Source organism: Xiphophorus hellerii, chromosome 14 (assembly GCF_003331165.1).
Source record: "Xiphophorus hellerii strain 12219 chromosome 14, Xiphophorus_hellerii-4.1, whole genome shotgun sequence".
Classification (NCBI taxonomy): Eukaryota; Metazoa; Chordata; class Actinopteri; order Cyprinodontiformes; family Poeciliidae; genus Xiphophorus; species Xiphophorus hellerii.
Window position 1 is genome coordinate 20,080,188 of NC_045685.1, and position 17,671 is coordinate 20,097,858.

At 38.0% G+C, this 17,671-nt stretch overlaps 1 protein-coding gene across 2 annotated transcripts; it reads left to right on the forward strand.

Annotated features, from left to right (window-relative positions):
* Positions 1–12,003: 12,003 nt before the first annotated feature.
* On the forward strand, positions 12,004–17,123 carry LOC116732113 (E3 ubiquitin-protein ligase TRIM39-like). 2 transcript variants are annotated; one of them, XM_032582075.1, is made up of 9 exons: positions 12,004–12,204; positions 12,347–12,352; positions 13,727–14,290; positions 14,367–14,462; positions 14,605–14,838; positions 15,044–15,191; positions 15,275–15,301; positions 15,553–15,698; positions 15,776–17,123. In XM_032582075.1, exons 1-9 carry the CDS (start codon positions 12,166–12,168, stop codon positions 16,205–16,207), a joined length of 1,692 nt encoding a protein of 563 aa, XP_032437966.1. In that variant the 5' UTR covers positions 12,004–12,165; the 3' UTR covers positions 16,208–17,123. The 2 variants fall into 2 exon arrangements, with proteins under 2 accessions (XP_032437966.1, XP_032437967.1); XM_032582076.1 differs by lacking the exons at positions 12,004–12,204; positions 12,347–12,352 and adding an exon at positions 12,855–12,922.
* The last annotated feature ends 548 nt before the right edge of the window (positions 17,124–17,671 follow it).

Sequence of the window (17,671 nt, forward strand, 5' to 3'; positions counted from 1 at the left end):
TTGTTTAAGTATTATAAAAGATGAACCCATGCATCTTCTCCCCCTTTGATACATTACTGGCTAATGTATCACTATTTCTAGTATGTGAAATAACGATGTTGATGAAACAGGGTTATTATTCAAGCTAAGAAAAATCCCACCGATATGCAACGTTGCCCTCGTCTAAAAAGTAAACCTTTCAAAAACAAACAGAACAATTTATTGTAGCATGCTTTAAACCTTCAAGATTATTATGTTCAAAAAACATTTCACATTACAGTTTCAAAACTCAGTATTCAATTTAACTCTCATGATTATCAAATAATTCGTTGTAGAAACTTCTCAAAAATTTTCAGCAGTGTTTGACAAAACGTGTTTACCAATTAAAAACTCAGTGAAGGTTATGCATAAACCAGGCAGAGAGACGTTGAAAGAGAAAAAAAATATAGTCTTAGTCAAGAAAATCTAAAAATGATAAATTTCGAAAAATACTGGTCAGAATATAACCAAATCTACAAATGAAAGAAATTAAACTAAAGACCAAAGTTCCCTATCCCCTGGTGAAGGGTCCAGAGGAAACTGATAACTCAAAAAAAAAATAATTCGTTATATTTAACAAAATAAACAAAGAACTGACACAAATAGCCAAATAAAAAATCAGACTAATGTAAAGAAATGTAAAGAGTAAAATCCTAAATTACTCACTACTTAATATATAAAGTAATATGAAAGGAAAACAGAAAATCATTACCAAGAGTGTCTGTGTGTGACAGGCGACTCAGTGTTTCGATGCTACAAACTTATATTTTACATTTTCCAGGAGGTAGTTTAAACGATGGGAGAGAAAATTATTTGCCTTACAGTTGTTTGTTCTTTTCTGCTGAGCTGCTGTGAGCAGAGGTTGCTTTGTACTTAAAATTAGTGATATGCAAAAAGGTTTCACATGTTAATTAGTTGAATCTAGTGGGGGTAGAAATTACAGCACAGCTGTAGCTTGTTCTCCCGTGCTGAACTTCTGTGAATGGGGGTTGAAACTCCTCCCTGAGCTCCATTATTCTCATATCTTAAATAAACATACTTGTCGCTTCTTCTTGTTTTGTTCTATGTATTTATTTTACTTAATTTTCTTATTTTATTTTATTCGAAGCCCTCTCGTCTGTCTATAGGCAGTATTGAATCATCTCGTATTACAGTTTAATATTGATTCTCTACAATAGTTCCATATAATCTTTTTTATTTATTAACCAATAAGTTATTTCAAACTTAATGTTATCCTTCAACAACAAATCTTGTAAATTTTAGCAAACTTTTCTATATTTAACCAATTTCTATTTAACAAGAGAGTGACTTCTAATTTATCCTGTCTAATTATCCGTAAGTCCTGTAGATTTAACAATCTTTTATCTATCTTAAAGTTTTGGTCTGTTTGAAAAAGACTGATTGTGAAAATATCTAGAGTCAGTTGTATATTGCAGTTTGTTGTTATCTGAACAATTACCTCTTACAGTTAGAGCCTGTTTCTCTAAAAATCTTCGTTTTTTTTTTTTTTTTTTTTTTTTTTTTTTTTTTTTTTTTTTTTCTTATCCTCAACTCATGAAAAAATCCTATTTTACTCATTGTATGTTATTCCATTTTCCTACTACCTTCACAGCCTTAGAAGGAATAATTAACATTATATCCACTATTCAGTTCTCAAGTCTATATAAATTTTTATTTAATTTATTTCATAGCTGTACCTAATCAGTTATGTATTTATCTATTTATCCATTCAGCATATTTATGTATTTAACTATTAATTTGCCAAGACAGCATTTCTAGAATCCTCTGTGACCTAATTTTCTTGGCTTATTCTTTCTTTCGTTATTTATTTATTCATTTATTTAACCGTAGAACCCATATTGTAATTTCAATTTGTTCAGATAATGTATTTTATCAAGATTCTATCCTTTAATCACCTTCCAAACTGTACACTGCAGGTCACAGTTACTGCTGTTATTGTTTAATTTTAAGAAGTTAGTTCAATTTAACACAGAGGATGTTTGTAAAAACTAGAAATTTTGCACCATCAAACAGCACTGAGAAAAATTCAGTAGTTATATGACATAAAATACCAAATGGTATTTTATCTCCAATCACACACTCTGTCAAACCAACATGAATTATAACACAAACAAAAACAAAATCACACAACACATTACAGAAAACACAAAACACACACATCTGGCCAGGTTTTATAGTCAGTCAAAATTTCATCAGTCCCCAAGTGTCAGTCTGTGGTCATTATTCTATCAAATTTTACTGTAATTTATATCAATTTTACTAAAATTTATATGAAATTTACTGAAGCTTCAGAAATTGTCCAATGTTGTCATGTGTCAATTTAATTAATTTTAAAATCCAATCGTCAGGAACCTTTTAATTCCCCGTGCACGTTTAAAAAGAGACATCTCAAAGTTATGTTAAAATCAAACCACAACCAATAATTTTGTTTTCTGGTACCAGTGTTATGTACTGAACTCCTATTTATTTTATTTAGTTATTTATGTTTTAAACTAAACGACCACGTTTTCGCCATCGTTCTACTTTCCCCGTTAAGACGAACCCCGACCATAAAATAGCGTATAGCACGTGTCGCAACTCAGTGTCCATAATAACTTCACAATAAAACGCAGCAAAATCAATGCAAATTCACACACACAGCGCTATCCAAACAACTTAACACTCTGCTGAAACACACAGCCAGCCCGAACTCGTGCACGCGCACACACACGGCCACACAGACACACACGCAGACACACATACGCACACACACATACACACACCCAGAGCTCTGGAGCAGACAGCCACGTGTCGCGGCAACAAGCACAGATCGCGACACACAGAGAAACATAAACACGTTTTCAGACAAACGTAACAGACAGACGGGGAAAAATAAAATGCCGGCCAAAAAATAAAAAATGCACCATATCAAAGCCTACCGCAGGCCGTTTATAAAGTCTACCGCAGACTATTTGTCAAAGCTTCCCGCAAGCTATTTTTAAAGTGTGCCAAACACTAATACTTGATTCCTGAACAGTCTACCTCAGACTATTGTCAAAGCTTCCCGCAAGCCATTTTTTTAAAGTGTCCCACACACTGAATAAACCTACCCCAGGTTATTTCAAAATACACAATTCCTAAATTTCTTTCTTTAAGGAGCACAGCCATGGGTCTCCAGGGAAAAAGACATAAACTTAAGAAAACCCAGCTTTTACAACTGAGGGAGCGCAAAATCCTCAGTCTGAACCCGCTACGGTCCGCTGTACATGCGTATTTCCATACAGTGTACCACACACTGAAAGCCTACCGCAGGCTATCGTTAAATTCCAATTATAACTAACAACAGACTATTTTAAGAGCAAAACTATCCACCCTTGCAGCTCCGAAACTCCGCGTGGCTGCGCACAACAAAAGAGTAATTAAAAAACGTCTTACCGCACCAGCCGGACGGATCGATCGGGGAGAGACCGCCACCCGCCAAGATTCCAGAACCGGACGAAGCCCCCAAATATTAAAAAATGAGGATCATTAAATGCTAGCTTTGGACAAAACCTTTGGATCCTTCCTCTTTTCCTTTTGCCCGGGATCGAGCGGCGTTCTCCATGAGCGACCCGCAACCGCGTGCTGTTAAAACGAAACAACAACAAAACGTGTTGACGTCACAGATCACGGAGTTTAATCTCATACAAAGCAATCGACAACAAAGCTGCAGAGGTACAGAGATATACATTTTATACAGACAAGAGAACAGACAACACGAAACACAAAAGACAGACAAAGGCGCCCAAAATGTGGAGGAAAAGATGGAAAAAACCTCTCTCTCTGGCTTGCTGACCTGTACTTTTTAATGAAAGAGGTGTTTCCCTATTTAATATATGCAGTCAAGGCGTTCCGTTCTTTGACCAATTAGAAACTTAGAAACTCCCGGAAACTCCCCTTCTTTACAGCTCCGATGTCTGGTTTTTATCTAACCACTTCGTGCCCATCTCCGTCCGACCTGGCCGAGAGGCGCCAAGAAGTCTGTTCTGCTCTCTCGGAATTGTAAATTTTATTGCTGTGTCTGTCAAAAGGGGGAGGAAAAAAGGCCCTGCTTTGTCTGCTGAATTCCCAACTGCTCAACAGAAACTATTCCAAATTAAAGTGTTGGCTATACCTTTACACATGTCGTGGATTAGCTATATTAAGCACCAAACAATAATTATTTTCTTTACAGTATGCTATGAATTTTATTATAGTAATTTACTAAGCTGAGTTCCTTCCTGTAGTTTCTAAAATGTATTTACCAAATCCTTGGCAGCCATTTTTCTTTCACATCAAAACTGATTTCCAACCATGAATACCACAGCACAAAAAAAACCCTAAAATCCTTCTCAGCTCATTAATTCTCAGCACTGAATCAAACCAAACCAGCAAAGCTTATGCCAAAAGCTTAGGCCTTCAACAGCGTTAGCATCAAAGAGCGTTAGCATAACATCAAACCCGCAGAAGACATGGCGGGTCGAACAGAAACTTGACTTAACTTACCTTTGATGGGTCGGGCGGATCCCCCAGGCAGCTTGAAGCGGTCCTCAGCTTCATTGTCGATCACCCAAGAAATCTATTATCGGATCAGCTGTTAGTTCCAGACGCCATTTTCTTCCTCCTCAGATATTTCAGGGACGCCAGCAGCCAAACAAACCGCCGCTGAAACGCCATGGTCGCTCGGTCGCTCCTCCTCTCCTGCTCTGTTTAAACATTAAAAATGGATACAATAACTTCATCTGGGACAAAACAAACAACTTTGAGAAAAGTTTACGAAAAATAACTTACCAAATAACCAACGCAGCTATTTCAAAAATGGCGCTCCCGCGGCCTACTTGCCCTCAGTAGCGTATTCTCAGCAGGTCAAGTACATGGCGTCATATTACTAGGCCTCGAGAACACGGAGACGATTTCAGGCAGAGCCGCAAAAGTTTGGAGTTATTTATCTGGGTGTCCAAGAGAACTCGGCTTCTTAGGCGATTAGAAAAGATAATTTTCAATCCGGGTTCCAGAGTTTATGAATACCAGACCGCTAGTTTGATGTCTTCGTGAAACCCGATGCAACTGGCGTTTTTTTAAAAGTGATGACGTGGATGCCCCACCAAATTTCTATCAATCATGACGCATGCGCCTCACGCTCATAAATAACAAATATGACGCCATTCGGCTTGGTGTCCAGATTTGACATTTTTTAGCCCAAGCACAATTTAAAACCCGTAAAACCTGCGCAAATCTCAACCTCTAATAAAGCTAATGTAAATATCACCATTCCTAGTTTATTCCCAATATAGTTTTAGAATATTTTAGTATTTAATTTTGCATTTATATGTTACAGTGTAGGACTGAAGAAAATTATTCTAAGTTTTGAAAATCTACACTTTTCAAAGAACAAGCCCGTTTATCTCTTATACAGTTTTAGAATAATTTAGAGAAACAGTGATTTACAATTTATTTATTTTTAACTTTTATTTTTTTCCCTTAGGGACAAACTGGTTTATTCTTAGAAAAATGTACATTTTCCAAACTCGAGTCCTGACTCTTATGGAGAATGAAGAAAGCCAAATGACAAAAAGTAAATTATGAAATAATTATTTAAATGTATAATTCATTTATTAAAACTCTTCACTACATATATTCTGGATCGTTTGATCCACAAAGTTATGTTTATGGATAGCATAAGTTTATCCATAAACTGCTTATTTAAAAAAGTACAATCAATCCTTCTGAAAAAATGTTTTCTTCATTTGTAATTAGTTTACATAAATATAAGTCAGCAGATCTTAATTAAATTTGCATTAGTTTCAATGCAAATCATGAACTTCCTGTAGTTCTGATGTTTGTGAACTAACTAAACTTTATTTCCTGGTCAGGATTTAGTACTTTGCTGATCATTACCCACTTCAGCTGTGAAACAAAGACGCTTGGCCTTCAGTGAAACCAGTCAGATCCATTTTTTTGTCGACAGCAGCTCTGCATCCTGGGACGATTACAGCCAATTTATATCTGAGGGGTTGAGTCCAGTAGGGTGGATCTGGTGAGGCGGGCAGCAGCAAGTTGTGTTGCAGTCTCTCAGAAGGTGGGAGCTGACAAAGATTAAACCTATTTAATTAAATACATTTCAAAATGTGTACTTTAGTACTTTTACTGGAATAAAACTGTCCAACCTGTACTTTTAATAAAATATTTTTTCATACTAGTATCTGTACGTCTAGTTCAGTAGAGAAAGTGAGTACTTTTGACACCTCTGTCTAACATGTATGGGAAAGCCAAACAACTTCCGGTTAATTTAGCTCCAAATTAAATATTTATTCGGGAGACAATAAAAGATTTATTCAGGAATATTTAGTTTGCAAACTAAATAATTAGCTTCCCAACTACTACCCAAATGGAAGCTAACTACTACCTAACTTTCAAATATTGAATTTAACATATTTGAAATTCAATATTTCAAGTTTTCAATTCAAATTTACCTAATTTTTAAGTTTCAAATTCAAGTTAAATGTGATGCTAAATTTGAAATTTAGCTTTGAATTTTCAAGCTAATCAAAATTCAAAATATTAAATTTGAAAGCTAAATAAAGCTAGATAAATATTTATCTGCATTAAATATTTAGTTTGGAAATCTTATCTTTATAAATTTGTGACAAGTATGATGGGCCAAATTAAATCAAATTATTGCTATTTTTTTACTGCATAACTTTACAAATGGCACCTCTAGCATACAATGAAGACGGCTTTGTAGCTGACCTTAATATTGCCTGTGTTTTATTTTGGCCATTATTGTTAAACTTAGTGTTGATGTGTGTATTATAGGAGTTTCTATCGGACAGTTATGTATCGGTTCAATATGGGACGCACATTTAACAGCCAAAATATGGGATGACTCCGTATTTTACAGGACAGGTAGCAATCCTATTCAGGGGTGCTGAGAAACAGTTTTAGGGTGATAAAGCACCTCTAAAACAGGGCTAGAATCGCCACTGGTAGTAGGTAATGTTTTTGTCCCAAAATCAACTTTATTTTTTATGCAAGCTGGACTATGACAAGGCTCTCACTTGTCAATGTTTAAATAGTAAACAAAGGATAACTTATATAAGTAAATAAAAAAGTATTTTAAAATATTCAAACCTCCTGCTGTGCTCCTCAATGGTACTGATGACACAACAGAATGCCTCATTAGATCTAACCAGGATGTAGTTTAAGTCCCAGGTTTAGTTTGGTGTCAGCACATCCTCATTCTTGTTCAAGTACAAGGAAAACGTTTAAAGAAAATTGTTTGTATTTTGCATTAACTTCCTGACTGTAGATGTCAAAACTACACCCATCTGCATCAACTCATCAAAAAGACTTTTCTGTGAATGTGTGTATTCTGCAGCCCACATCGCCCAGCACAATCACGGCTTAAAGGTAAGTCCTGCATTTTAGTATTTAAGCCTCTCAAGTATTTAAGCCTTGAGAATGTTATGAAAGATTTGCATTTTTCTATTTGGTAACTTAGTAGTCGACACAAATATAAAATAAAACTGGCACACTTTAGAAAATATATTTTTTAAACTTTTAATATTTTCAGAAATACAAATCATGGATAAAAGACTACTTTTCATCTTCATCACAGGTTTGTACCTTTTTGTTTTATTAATAAATCAGTTTAAATTGTAGAATAAAATATTGTTTGGACTCTTTCTAGAGTTTTTGAGTAGTATTAAAGGATGGTAAATCTACTTGGGTCAGCCTCCTAAAATAACTATTATTGACTATAAAGCAGAAACCAACTGGGCACCTTTCAGGTGAGCCATCAAGTATTTTAATTTAAAGTCATTATTGCTTACACAATTATTTCAACTTTTGATCTCGTGGCTGAAACATTTTAATAAGTTAAACATTATTATTAAACTGACTTTTGATAATGTTTCTGCGTTACCTTTCTTGCTATGTCAAATTTCTTGATTTTTATCCGTTTTGGTTCTCCAAACATGTTGTTCCTCAACCTGATTATTTTCTGTTTCAGGAGCTCAGTTCAGCATCGCCTTTGCCCAAACGCGCCAGTATTACTTTGTAAACGTGTCTCTGGATTGGACCAGCACTCAAAGTGTCTGCAGACTTGATTACACGGACTTGGCCACTATAGAAACCTCAGCTGATGTTGATGCTGTTCTCAATACCATGTCAAACTACACAGGTTGGTTCCTAATTCTGTATATATATATATATATATATATAAAGTGTTTCCAAAGCTGGAATACTTAAAGAAAAGAAAATATTTTAGGGCTTATATTTCTGTGCTTCTTTTATAAGTAATGAACCTGTTTTGTTTGTTTTAACAGGCAAGGCTTGGATAGGTCTGTATGATGAGCTGCACAACATCTGGAAATGGTCTCTAGATGACAGCAGTTTCTATGGCGATGGAGAGTACACATTCACTCTCTTCTCTGTACTTGACGGCGTCAGAAGCAGTGGAGTAGAGCTTACAATGGCCGCTGGTGAGATGTTTTGGTTTTGCTTTAAGGATAATCTTTTGTGGATGTGGCCAAGCTGAGAATTGCATCTTAGAGTTTATCTTAAATAACTGGGAACAGCAACATCTTTTCATTAACCATCTGAAAATTACTGAGCACATACTGATCTATTTCTGCAGTGAACACTTTGAATTTGCATATCAGACAAACATGAGTTGTACTGAAAAGAACACATCTGAATTTTATGGAAAAAAATATGATAATAATGTCCAGTCTATCCTGTCTGACTGCTTCTGACTGAGCGCTTTTTCAAAACACAAAGTCCTTTATTCATCTCTGCTGTCTTCTGCCATTTTAGACCTGCACCCATGCCCACCTTCAACTTGTGAAGAAGTGTTGTCTCTGTAAAAACTAAAAAATAGAAATAGGTCTACCTCCCAACTGCCTAATTAGATAAAATACATTCAAATCTAATGGATAAATATGTCTCTCTAAATGTACTCTACAAATAGAGGCTAAAATGCGATGTTTGACTCATTATTGTCAAAGATTAGATTGGAGTGTATTGGTCTGAGAAGCCAAAGGAAAATGTTTTGTGCCATAAATTTAACTTAACTTTCATCTGAGAAAAAAAGGGAGATGCATGAATGACATTCTGGAACCACCAGGATCCATTCAGCACCAGAACCGTCACATAAAAGCTCATTGTTAGTTCATTTATAGAAGTGACTAGACTTCTCCACAGGGAGATAGACTGACAAGAACAATCAGCTTTTGTACATTACAGTTCTGTAATTTTTTATCTTTCTTAGTGCCACAAAATGCTGAAGACTTGAGGCTAACTGCACAATTTGAGACCAACATCACTCTGCAGTGGAAGAAAGTCAACAACAACACCAACTTCATCCTCCAGTTTAATGGCATAGAGAAATTCATCAGTGCTCCTGGTGGAGATGGATCAGTAACTTACACAGTCTCACCCCTGAATCCTGGCACTGGATTCACTTTCACTCTCTTCTCCATGATTGAGAACATCAGAAGCAGTGGAGCACAACTTACAGCTGCCACTGGTAAGATGCATTACTTTGTCTCATCTCTATTCTGGAGGAGTGCATACTGATTGGAATTGCATAACTAAAGTGTGTTCGACCAGTGTTTGTGTGATGCAAAACAGAGTATCATGCTGAGAGAGTTTGAGTTCATGTGGTGTAAGCTTGAATTTGCATCATGACAAATATCAGCTGCAGTATCACAGAGATGCCATGAAAAACCATAAGCTGCTGTACAGCCGCACTGGCAGTGCAGTCTGACTTCTTGCAATTACTAACAACTAGCATGGTTAGTATGCTTTAGTGTTTCTCTTCTGTGAATTGAATTAGTGAGCAAATAAGAGGCTTCTACAGCACTCAGTGGCATTCAGAAGAGGTCATGCTGTCATTTGAATCAGGTGTTCTGGAATGGCTGCGACAGACTGGCGACCTGTCCAGGGTGACCCCGCCTCTCGCCCGGAACGTTAGCTGGAGATAGGCACCAGCAGCCCTTCCAACCCCCCTGGGGACAAGGGTATACAGAAAATGGATGGATGGATGGATGTTTCTGGAATGGAGATGCACAGTAAATATGCAGGACATTGTTGCCTGATGACCAAACTTGAGAGACTCTGATTTAGTGCCTTACAACTCAACAATAAAACTTTAAAATATATTTTTTTAAATGAACAGGAAACATGCTCATACTTTTAAACTTGTCAGAAGGTGAGCTGCAGCTTTGTGGACCAACTGCAGTCATGCAAGGCAAGCCTTAAATCCATTAAATGCAATTCACAAAAAGTGTTTTTCTTTTAGAATCAGACACTAACGCAGTAATTTATAAAACTAACGTAAATAAATCAACTGGTTTGTCATGGATCCTTTCCCCAAAGATGAAAGGCACATTACCAGACCTCTGTCACACCTGATGACACGCTGAGAAGGTGATTTGATTGCATATCTCAGTTGTAAACAAAATGGTTGATTATGATTGGGGATCCCAGGAAAACACTGAGAGAAATTACAATCGTAATTCAGATATTTCTTTAAGACAGCTTTGTAAATCATAGAAACTTTGTCCTGTGCACATTTTGTGAATTCACTGTTCTTTAGTGAATTTGTCTATTTAAGCTGTAGTAACATGCTGACCCGTGACTCTCTAATGTTTAACTGAAAATGAGTTTATTGACCACAGACTTAGCTCAAGAAGCAATAAGTTCTGAATTTAAGTCATGTCTTAGTCGTCGGCGTTCTGTCACCAAATTCAAACGTTTTACATATTCAGAATATTGCTTTACTTGTTTTCCTATCACTCATCCCTAATAATATATAACAGGTGCTTGTTGTACGTCTCTGTCTTACTGCCTGAACATCCAAGCAACTTCAGAATATTGTTGCTGTATGACACCAACATCACTCTGCAGTGGGATAAAGGCAACACCAACTTTGTTCTCCAGATCAACGGCTCAGAGACAAACATCAGAGCACCAGATGGAGCTGGACCAGTATTTTACACAGCTTTGTCTCTCACTGCTGCAACTAGATTCACATTCACCCTCTTCTCTGTGTTTGAGAACCTCAGATCCAGGGGAATTAGCATCACTCAAGTCACTGGTAAGAAGACGAGCTATTATTAAGCCAGCATAATAAACATTTAAGCAAAAATGATATTAACTTTCAAGATTGCATAACAGTCTTGAAAGTTATGCAAGATCAAGGATGCCAATAAGACATCCTGTACTGCAGTCATTTTTCTGAATTTTCAGAAGTTTTTATTTTTCAGCATATGGGTGCTAAATACAAATGCATTTAACCTACGATCCAATTATTGCAACCACTTACTTCATGTTTTGAAATCAAATTTAACTTGTCTCAATTTCAGCTCCTGAAAGACCCACAGGATTCACAGTATCAGCACAAAATGAGACCAGCATCACTCTGCAGTGGGATAAAGACAACGACAACATCAACTTTGTTCTTGAGTTTAATGGCAGATACACGGCCATCAGTGCACCAGGTGGAAATGGACCAGTTACTCACACAATCCCATCTCTCACTGCTGGAACCAGATACACATTCACTCTCTTCTGTTGGCTTGAGAACACGAGAAGCACTGCAGTACAACTTACAGCTGTCACTGGGATGTTTTGTTTCTGTTTTAGTTTGTCCTACTAATAAAACCGTAAGAGAAAACCTGTTGTGTATTTTAATTATTAGCAGTTATTATTGTTGCTTAGTGGGATGACAAAATCTCTTATTCATGTGACAGATACGTGGATAAATTGTGAATTTTATGCTGTATTTTTGCAGTTACTGCAAACATACAATTATTTACAGCAGCTGTGTGTTGTTCATCGGGTTGGCGAGTGGTTTCAGTACTCTCCTACTTGATAGCTATTGACTGACTTGTGAACTTGTCTTTCAGTAGACGCACTGTCATTTATTTTTTGTTTTTCTGACTCAGCTCCTCAAAATCCAGGCAACTTTAGACCATCAACACAAGATGAGACCAGCATCAGACCAGTTTAACGGCACAGAGACAAACATTGGTGCAGCAAGTGGAAATGAATCAGTAACTCACACAGTCTCATCTCTGACGGCTGGAACTAGATACACATTCACTCTCTTTTCTGTGTTCGACAATGTCAGAAGCAGTGGAGTCAACATCACAGCATCTACTGGTAATATCATTAGCTTTTTTAATACGTTGTTAAACACCAGATAAATGTTTCTTGCTGTATGTAAAAAATGTGACAATTATTAGCACTTAAGATAATTTATTCCCTTTTCTCTTTTTCTCTTGCTCCACACATCTGTCCATAGGGCCAAGTAAGTAAATGCAGCTCTGAAACTTAATCCAGCTGTATTTTCATCAATGATGTTTGTTTTTTCCAGTTCAACACACTTTCAAAATGTTGTTTCTAGCTGCACTGATATACTGTATGTAACTTGGCTAAGACAATAACTTCGCTTATTATGTTGACAAAGCTAAGACCAGTGTTGTCCCAGTTAATACTAACAAGAACTAGTTCTAAAGTCAGTCAAAATGTTTCTCACAACACACTTTATTAAGTCCTGTTGTATTATTATTCCAATCTTGTTCTTCTGAAATAAAGTTTGGGTGAATTTTTCAGTGGAAAATTTGGCTTGATTTCCATATTGTTGTTCAGACCAGTACAGTTGGATATATTTAGAAAAATCCAGGAAATATTTTACAAATCAAATACATTTCTGCTCCTGGTGTGGACGTTGCCCCTCCCACTATAGAGCAGCATGAAAAAAATAATTTCCCACAGGGAGTGGCAACGCTAAATGGGAAGGACTTTGGCTTGACAGCCACAATGCCCAGTGTTTGCCTTTGCTCCAGCCGAGGTCATCTTTCACATTCAGGGGATAAAGGTAGGACAAAGACTAAAACATAACAAAACGCTGGAACTGAACACTGAAATGTACCAGGAAAGTGATTTACTTTTGATTGGTTGCTAAATGTAGAAGGACAAATGATTAAACCAGAAGCTGACTCTTCCAGATGAGAGTCAAATATGCCTTGCATAACAAATGAAAAGCTTTGTAGATCGATATGCTTGTGCTTAAGGGAAAAGAAGAAGTGCATAAGTGTTTTATGTGTTGTCTAATGTTTGAAGGAGAACCGAAACAGAGAGTGAGATACTGAGTCATCTGTCCAGGCAGGTGGACTTTGGCCAACAAGTGTTGCTGAACCAATTCAAGCTAATGATCAAATGGGTCCGCAGTAACTAAAGTGTTCAGTTTCATCAGGTGTTTCATTATTTTTAATATTTCTGGAGATTAAACATAATTTAACATGAACACATTCACATAACTATGACAGAGTTGATGAAGCAGCAGCTGGTGTTAACAGTTCAGATGAATCTACATTCAAGATTAGCCTGAGTGCCTGAATGTGAATTTATTGTTGTTGTTTAATTTACGTTTGCTCAACAAATTGCATTCATAAAATGCAGACACAAAGCAGGCTGAAAAATAATGGATAATAATAATAATGAATGGTTGGTTGTTTTTGACAGAAAGTGGTGCATTTCTTCAGACTTCAATAGTAGCACTGGGAGGAGGTTGATCTTTTCACAGATTATCTGTATCATATTATACTGTCATGACATGGTGACAGTTTTAACAAATATGAAGCTGTTAAGTTAAAACCAGGGTTCTTTTTCCAATTTTGAGGTCATGGCTTCCCATGGCTTATTTCTGTCCAAGGACCAGTTTCAGTGCTGCATCTGCCAGGATGTTTTCTCCGAGCCCGTCTCCATCCCCTGCGGTCACAGCTTCTGCTTCACCTGCATCACTGCCCACTGGGAAGGCAGGCTCTCCATCAACTGCCCCAAATGTCACACAGAGTACAAGGTCTGCCCGGAGCTCTGCGAAAACTCTTTCGCCAAAGAAATGTCGGAGAAGATCCGAGCCGGGAGGCAGGACGGCGTGCCGGGGAAGACGGTCAGCTGTGACGCATGCGTGGGGAAGCAGACGAAGGCCCTGAGGTCCTGCCTAGTGTGTTTGACCTCTTACTGTGAGAGCCACCTGGAGCCTCACCTCAGAGTTGGCTCCCTGAAAGCTCACAAGCTGATTGAACCGGTGGGGATGCTGGAGAACCGGGTGTGCAGGAGACACCAGGAGCTCCTGGAGCTGTTCTGCAGAAGTCACCAGAAGTTTGTTTGCATGCAGTGCGTCAAAACCGACCATCGCTGCAACGACACGGTCCCAGTGGAACGAGAGAGCCAGGACAAGAAGGTGACTCTCAAGAAACTATAATCTTAAATCCAGAGGGATATTTGACTACAGCTTTGAACACTTTTTCTGTTTTTAGGGTCAGATTAAAATGATTCAAGGCGAAGTTCAGCAGAGGATTCAGGACAAGCTGCAGAAACTGGAGGAGATCAGACACAATCTTGAGCTAAGCAAAGTGAGTTGATCCTGGAAGATTTCAAACTATTAGTGGGAGCCAGCAGAGTTATGTCACGGAATGGAGAAGACGATTTGCTGCTCCAATTTACAAATATTTCAACATTTCAAGCTGATTTTCAGTTTTTATCACTCACCTGCAGGAGAACACAAAAAGGGACATTGAGGAAAGTGGGCAGGTCTTCTCCGCTCTGATCCGCAGCATCGAGAGAAGTCGAGCCGAGCTGGTTGAGGTGACCCAGAGGAAGCAGGCAGCGGCAGAAACGAGGGCGAAGAGGCTGATCGCTGGGCTGGAAGCAGAAATCTCTGAGCTGCAGAGGAGAAAAAGGGAACTGGAGCAGCTGTTTCACCACGAAGACCACCTCCATGTTCTGCAGGTCAGGAGTTTACAGGTTGAAATGAGAACAGATTATTTGTTGGTTTTATGTCTGAGTTTTTTGGGTGTGAGTTTATTCAAGACAACTGGTCCAAGTGGCATTAGAACCACAATCAGGTGTTTGTAAAACACAAAGTGTGAGAGATAATAACAGGCGTAGTGACATAATCTAATCAGTATCTCTTGATCTGACTCCTTGGCTGCAGAGTTTCCCGGCTGTGAGCTCTCTTCCATCTACCGAAGACTCCTCAAACGTCCTCGTCCATTCAGAAACATGCCTGGGAACCATAAGGAGAGCAGTGGCTGACATTCGAGAGCGGCTGCAACTGCAACTGGAAAAACTTTCCTCTCGAGGTTTGTCGGATCAGCAAAGCATCTCGTAATATTCTTTATTTTCCACCATTCAGTCGATTGAGGATGTTCTCATTGGCTTTCAGAATACGAGAAGATCCAGCAGTATCCAGGTAAAGCTTCACTGAAGTGTTTTAGTATTGCCTCTCTTCTTTGTGTTTTATCCTAATTAAATAAGTGCACACAAATTAAAGGTTGAATTTATGCAAGTCCAAGATTTCTCTGCTGTAATGAAAGATTCATTTCCAATTAACTTGTAGTTTGTGGAAGGCTGCGTCGTTTATATTTCAGTCCTGTAATCATGATTTGAGTAAAAACAGAAAGATGAACATTCCTCTGCTCTGATCTCCTTCTGTCCACCAAGCCGATGTCCTTCTGGACCCCAGGACGGCCAACCCCTGGCTCGTCCTGTCAGAGGATGGGAGGCAGGTGCAGGACGGAGACGTAATGCGAAATGTGGCAGATCTCCCAGAACGTTTTGACAAAGCTCCGTGTGTCCTCGCTCTCATGGTAACAAAAGAGGATGAGGTGTTCTAAGTGTGTGATGCCTTGTTGTGTTGTCTAAAGTCTAATTCTTGTCTCTGCAGGGTTTCACCACAGGGAGGCGCTACTGGGAGGTGCATGTGGGAGGCAAAACGGCGTGGGACTTGGGCGTAGCTCGAGCATCCGTCAGAAGGAAAGGTGCTGTGACTCTGAGTCCAGACGAGGGTTTCTGGACCGTCTGTCTGAGGAAAGGAGCTGAACTCTGGGCCTGTGCAGGAGAGGCAGAGCTGCTGTGCGTTTCCAAGAGGCCAAAGGTCATTGGTGTGTTCCTGGACTATGAAGATGGGGTTGTTTCTTTCTACAATGCAGAGACCGGGTCACACATCTATTCATTTACAGGGTTTCACTTTACCGAGGCCATTTTCCCCTTTTTCAACCCGGATACGAATGAAAACGGCACCAACAAATTGCCGCTGACCATCCAGCCCATTAAGAAACGCATCTTTGGCACAGATTTAGAGGACATCACTATATGATATTTTAAATATGTATCCAGCAACGTTTAATTTATTATACAATTTATGCTAACGTTGTTTTTGCAAAGCTCCCTGTGCATTTATCGACACTCCACCAGTACAGTACGTTCATTTAATTATTCAAAGTAATGCCTAAAAATACTTTAAATAGATAATTTTTTTGCAGCTTCATTTTGTACTGAAAAGAAACAGGAAAATACAATGTTTTAATTTAAGTAGATTTTTTTTCAGGGGTTGGAAAATAATCCCAAATATAGTAAAAAATAATTAAACAATAAATACTGTAAATAATAATAGATTATTCTTTGAATTGAACAGACTGATACAAACAATTGACACCTTTAATGGTTACATTTTATGTCAATATTGATAATTAAAAGCAGTAGTGGTAGCTGTATTGTTACTACTGCCACAAAAAATAAACCAGTTACATGCATTTTCTATGTTTTTATTTGTTTTGTATACATAAGACATCATATTCAATATAATTACGTTGACATTAGGGGTTGTGTAGCTCTTGCTTTGTTTTTTTCCGTTGAACAGATCTGGACCTGTATGTGATATTATGGCGTCACACAGAGGCACTGGGGGAAAAATGAGGAGCAAATTTAATCTCAGAAATGTTCTAGAAAAAATGTAGAAATTTCTGAGTTTCAAACGTCGTAAATTGTTTTACATAAATGTATTTTGCATCTTTTTACACATTTCCACCAGAGATGGCGCTGTATTGCTACCTTTCGCTGTTATCTTGGTTTTAGACTACAGTACATCTGAGTGTAATTTACTGCTTACCTGTCACAGTAAGCCACATTTTTGTGAAATGCAGTTTGTTGTATTCTATGTGGAAATTAAGAATATAGAGAAATAAAATGTCTTCATTATGGAACAAATCCGTAAAGCTGAAATAAAACTCTACAACCGCACTTTGAGATAAAAAAAAAGTGTTGCTTTTTATGCTGCTTTAATATTCTAGTAACAGAAAACCTGTTGCATTTCTGTTACTCCCTCTACTTCTGCTTCTTCTCCAGGCCCGAGCACTCTCTGTAAATGTTACACAGATCTCAGCCTCTCTCCACAGACCTGCAAACTAACATCACAGTACATGTTCAAATTAAACAACCTGACGCCTGCTGCTGATCAGATTAGTGCAGAAATAGGATTAGCCTCGAGGCAGATGGAGCGGAGAGACACTTCTTCCATCCATCACTTTATTTTTGTTGCGTATTTACTAGTTTAATTCTCTATTTTTGCACAGGTTTTACCGAACCGTTATAAAATATATATATATATATATATTAGCGACTGCGATTTGGAGAGGAATTAGATTTGGATCGGTTAGATTCATTTTAAAGGAAGCAGCGGAGGAATTATAAAGAGATGAGGGATTAAAAGTGTCATCCGGGCTCTGGGCGGAGACACGCAAATCTCACAGGCCTGCAGGATAACACCGGCAAACATTTGTCA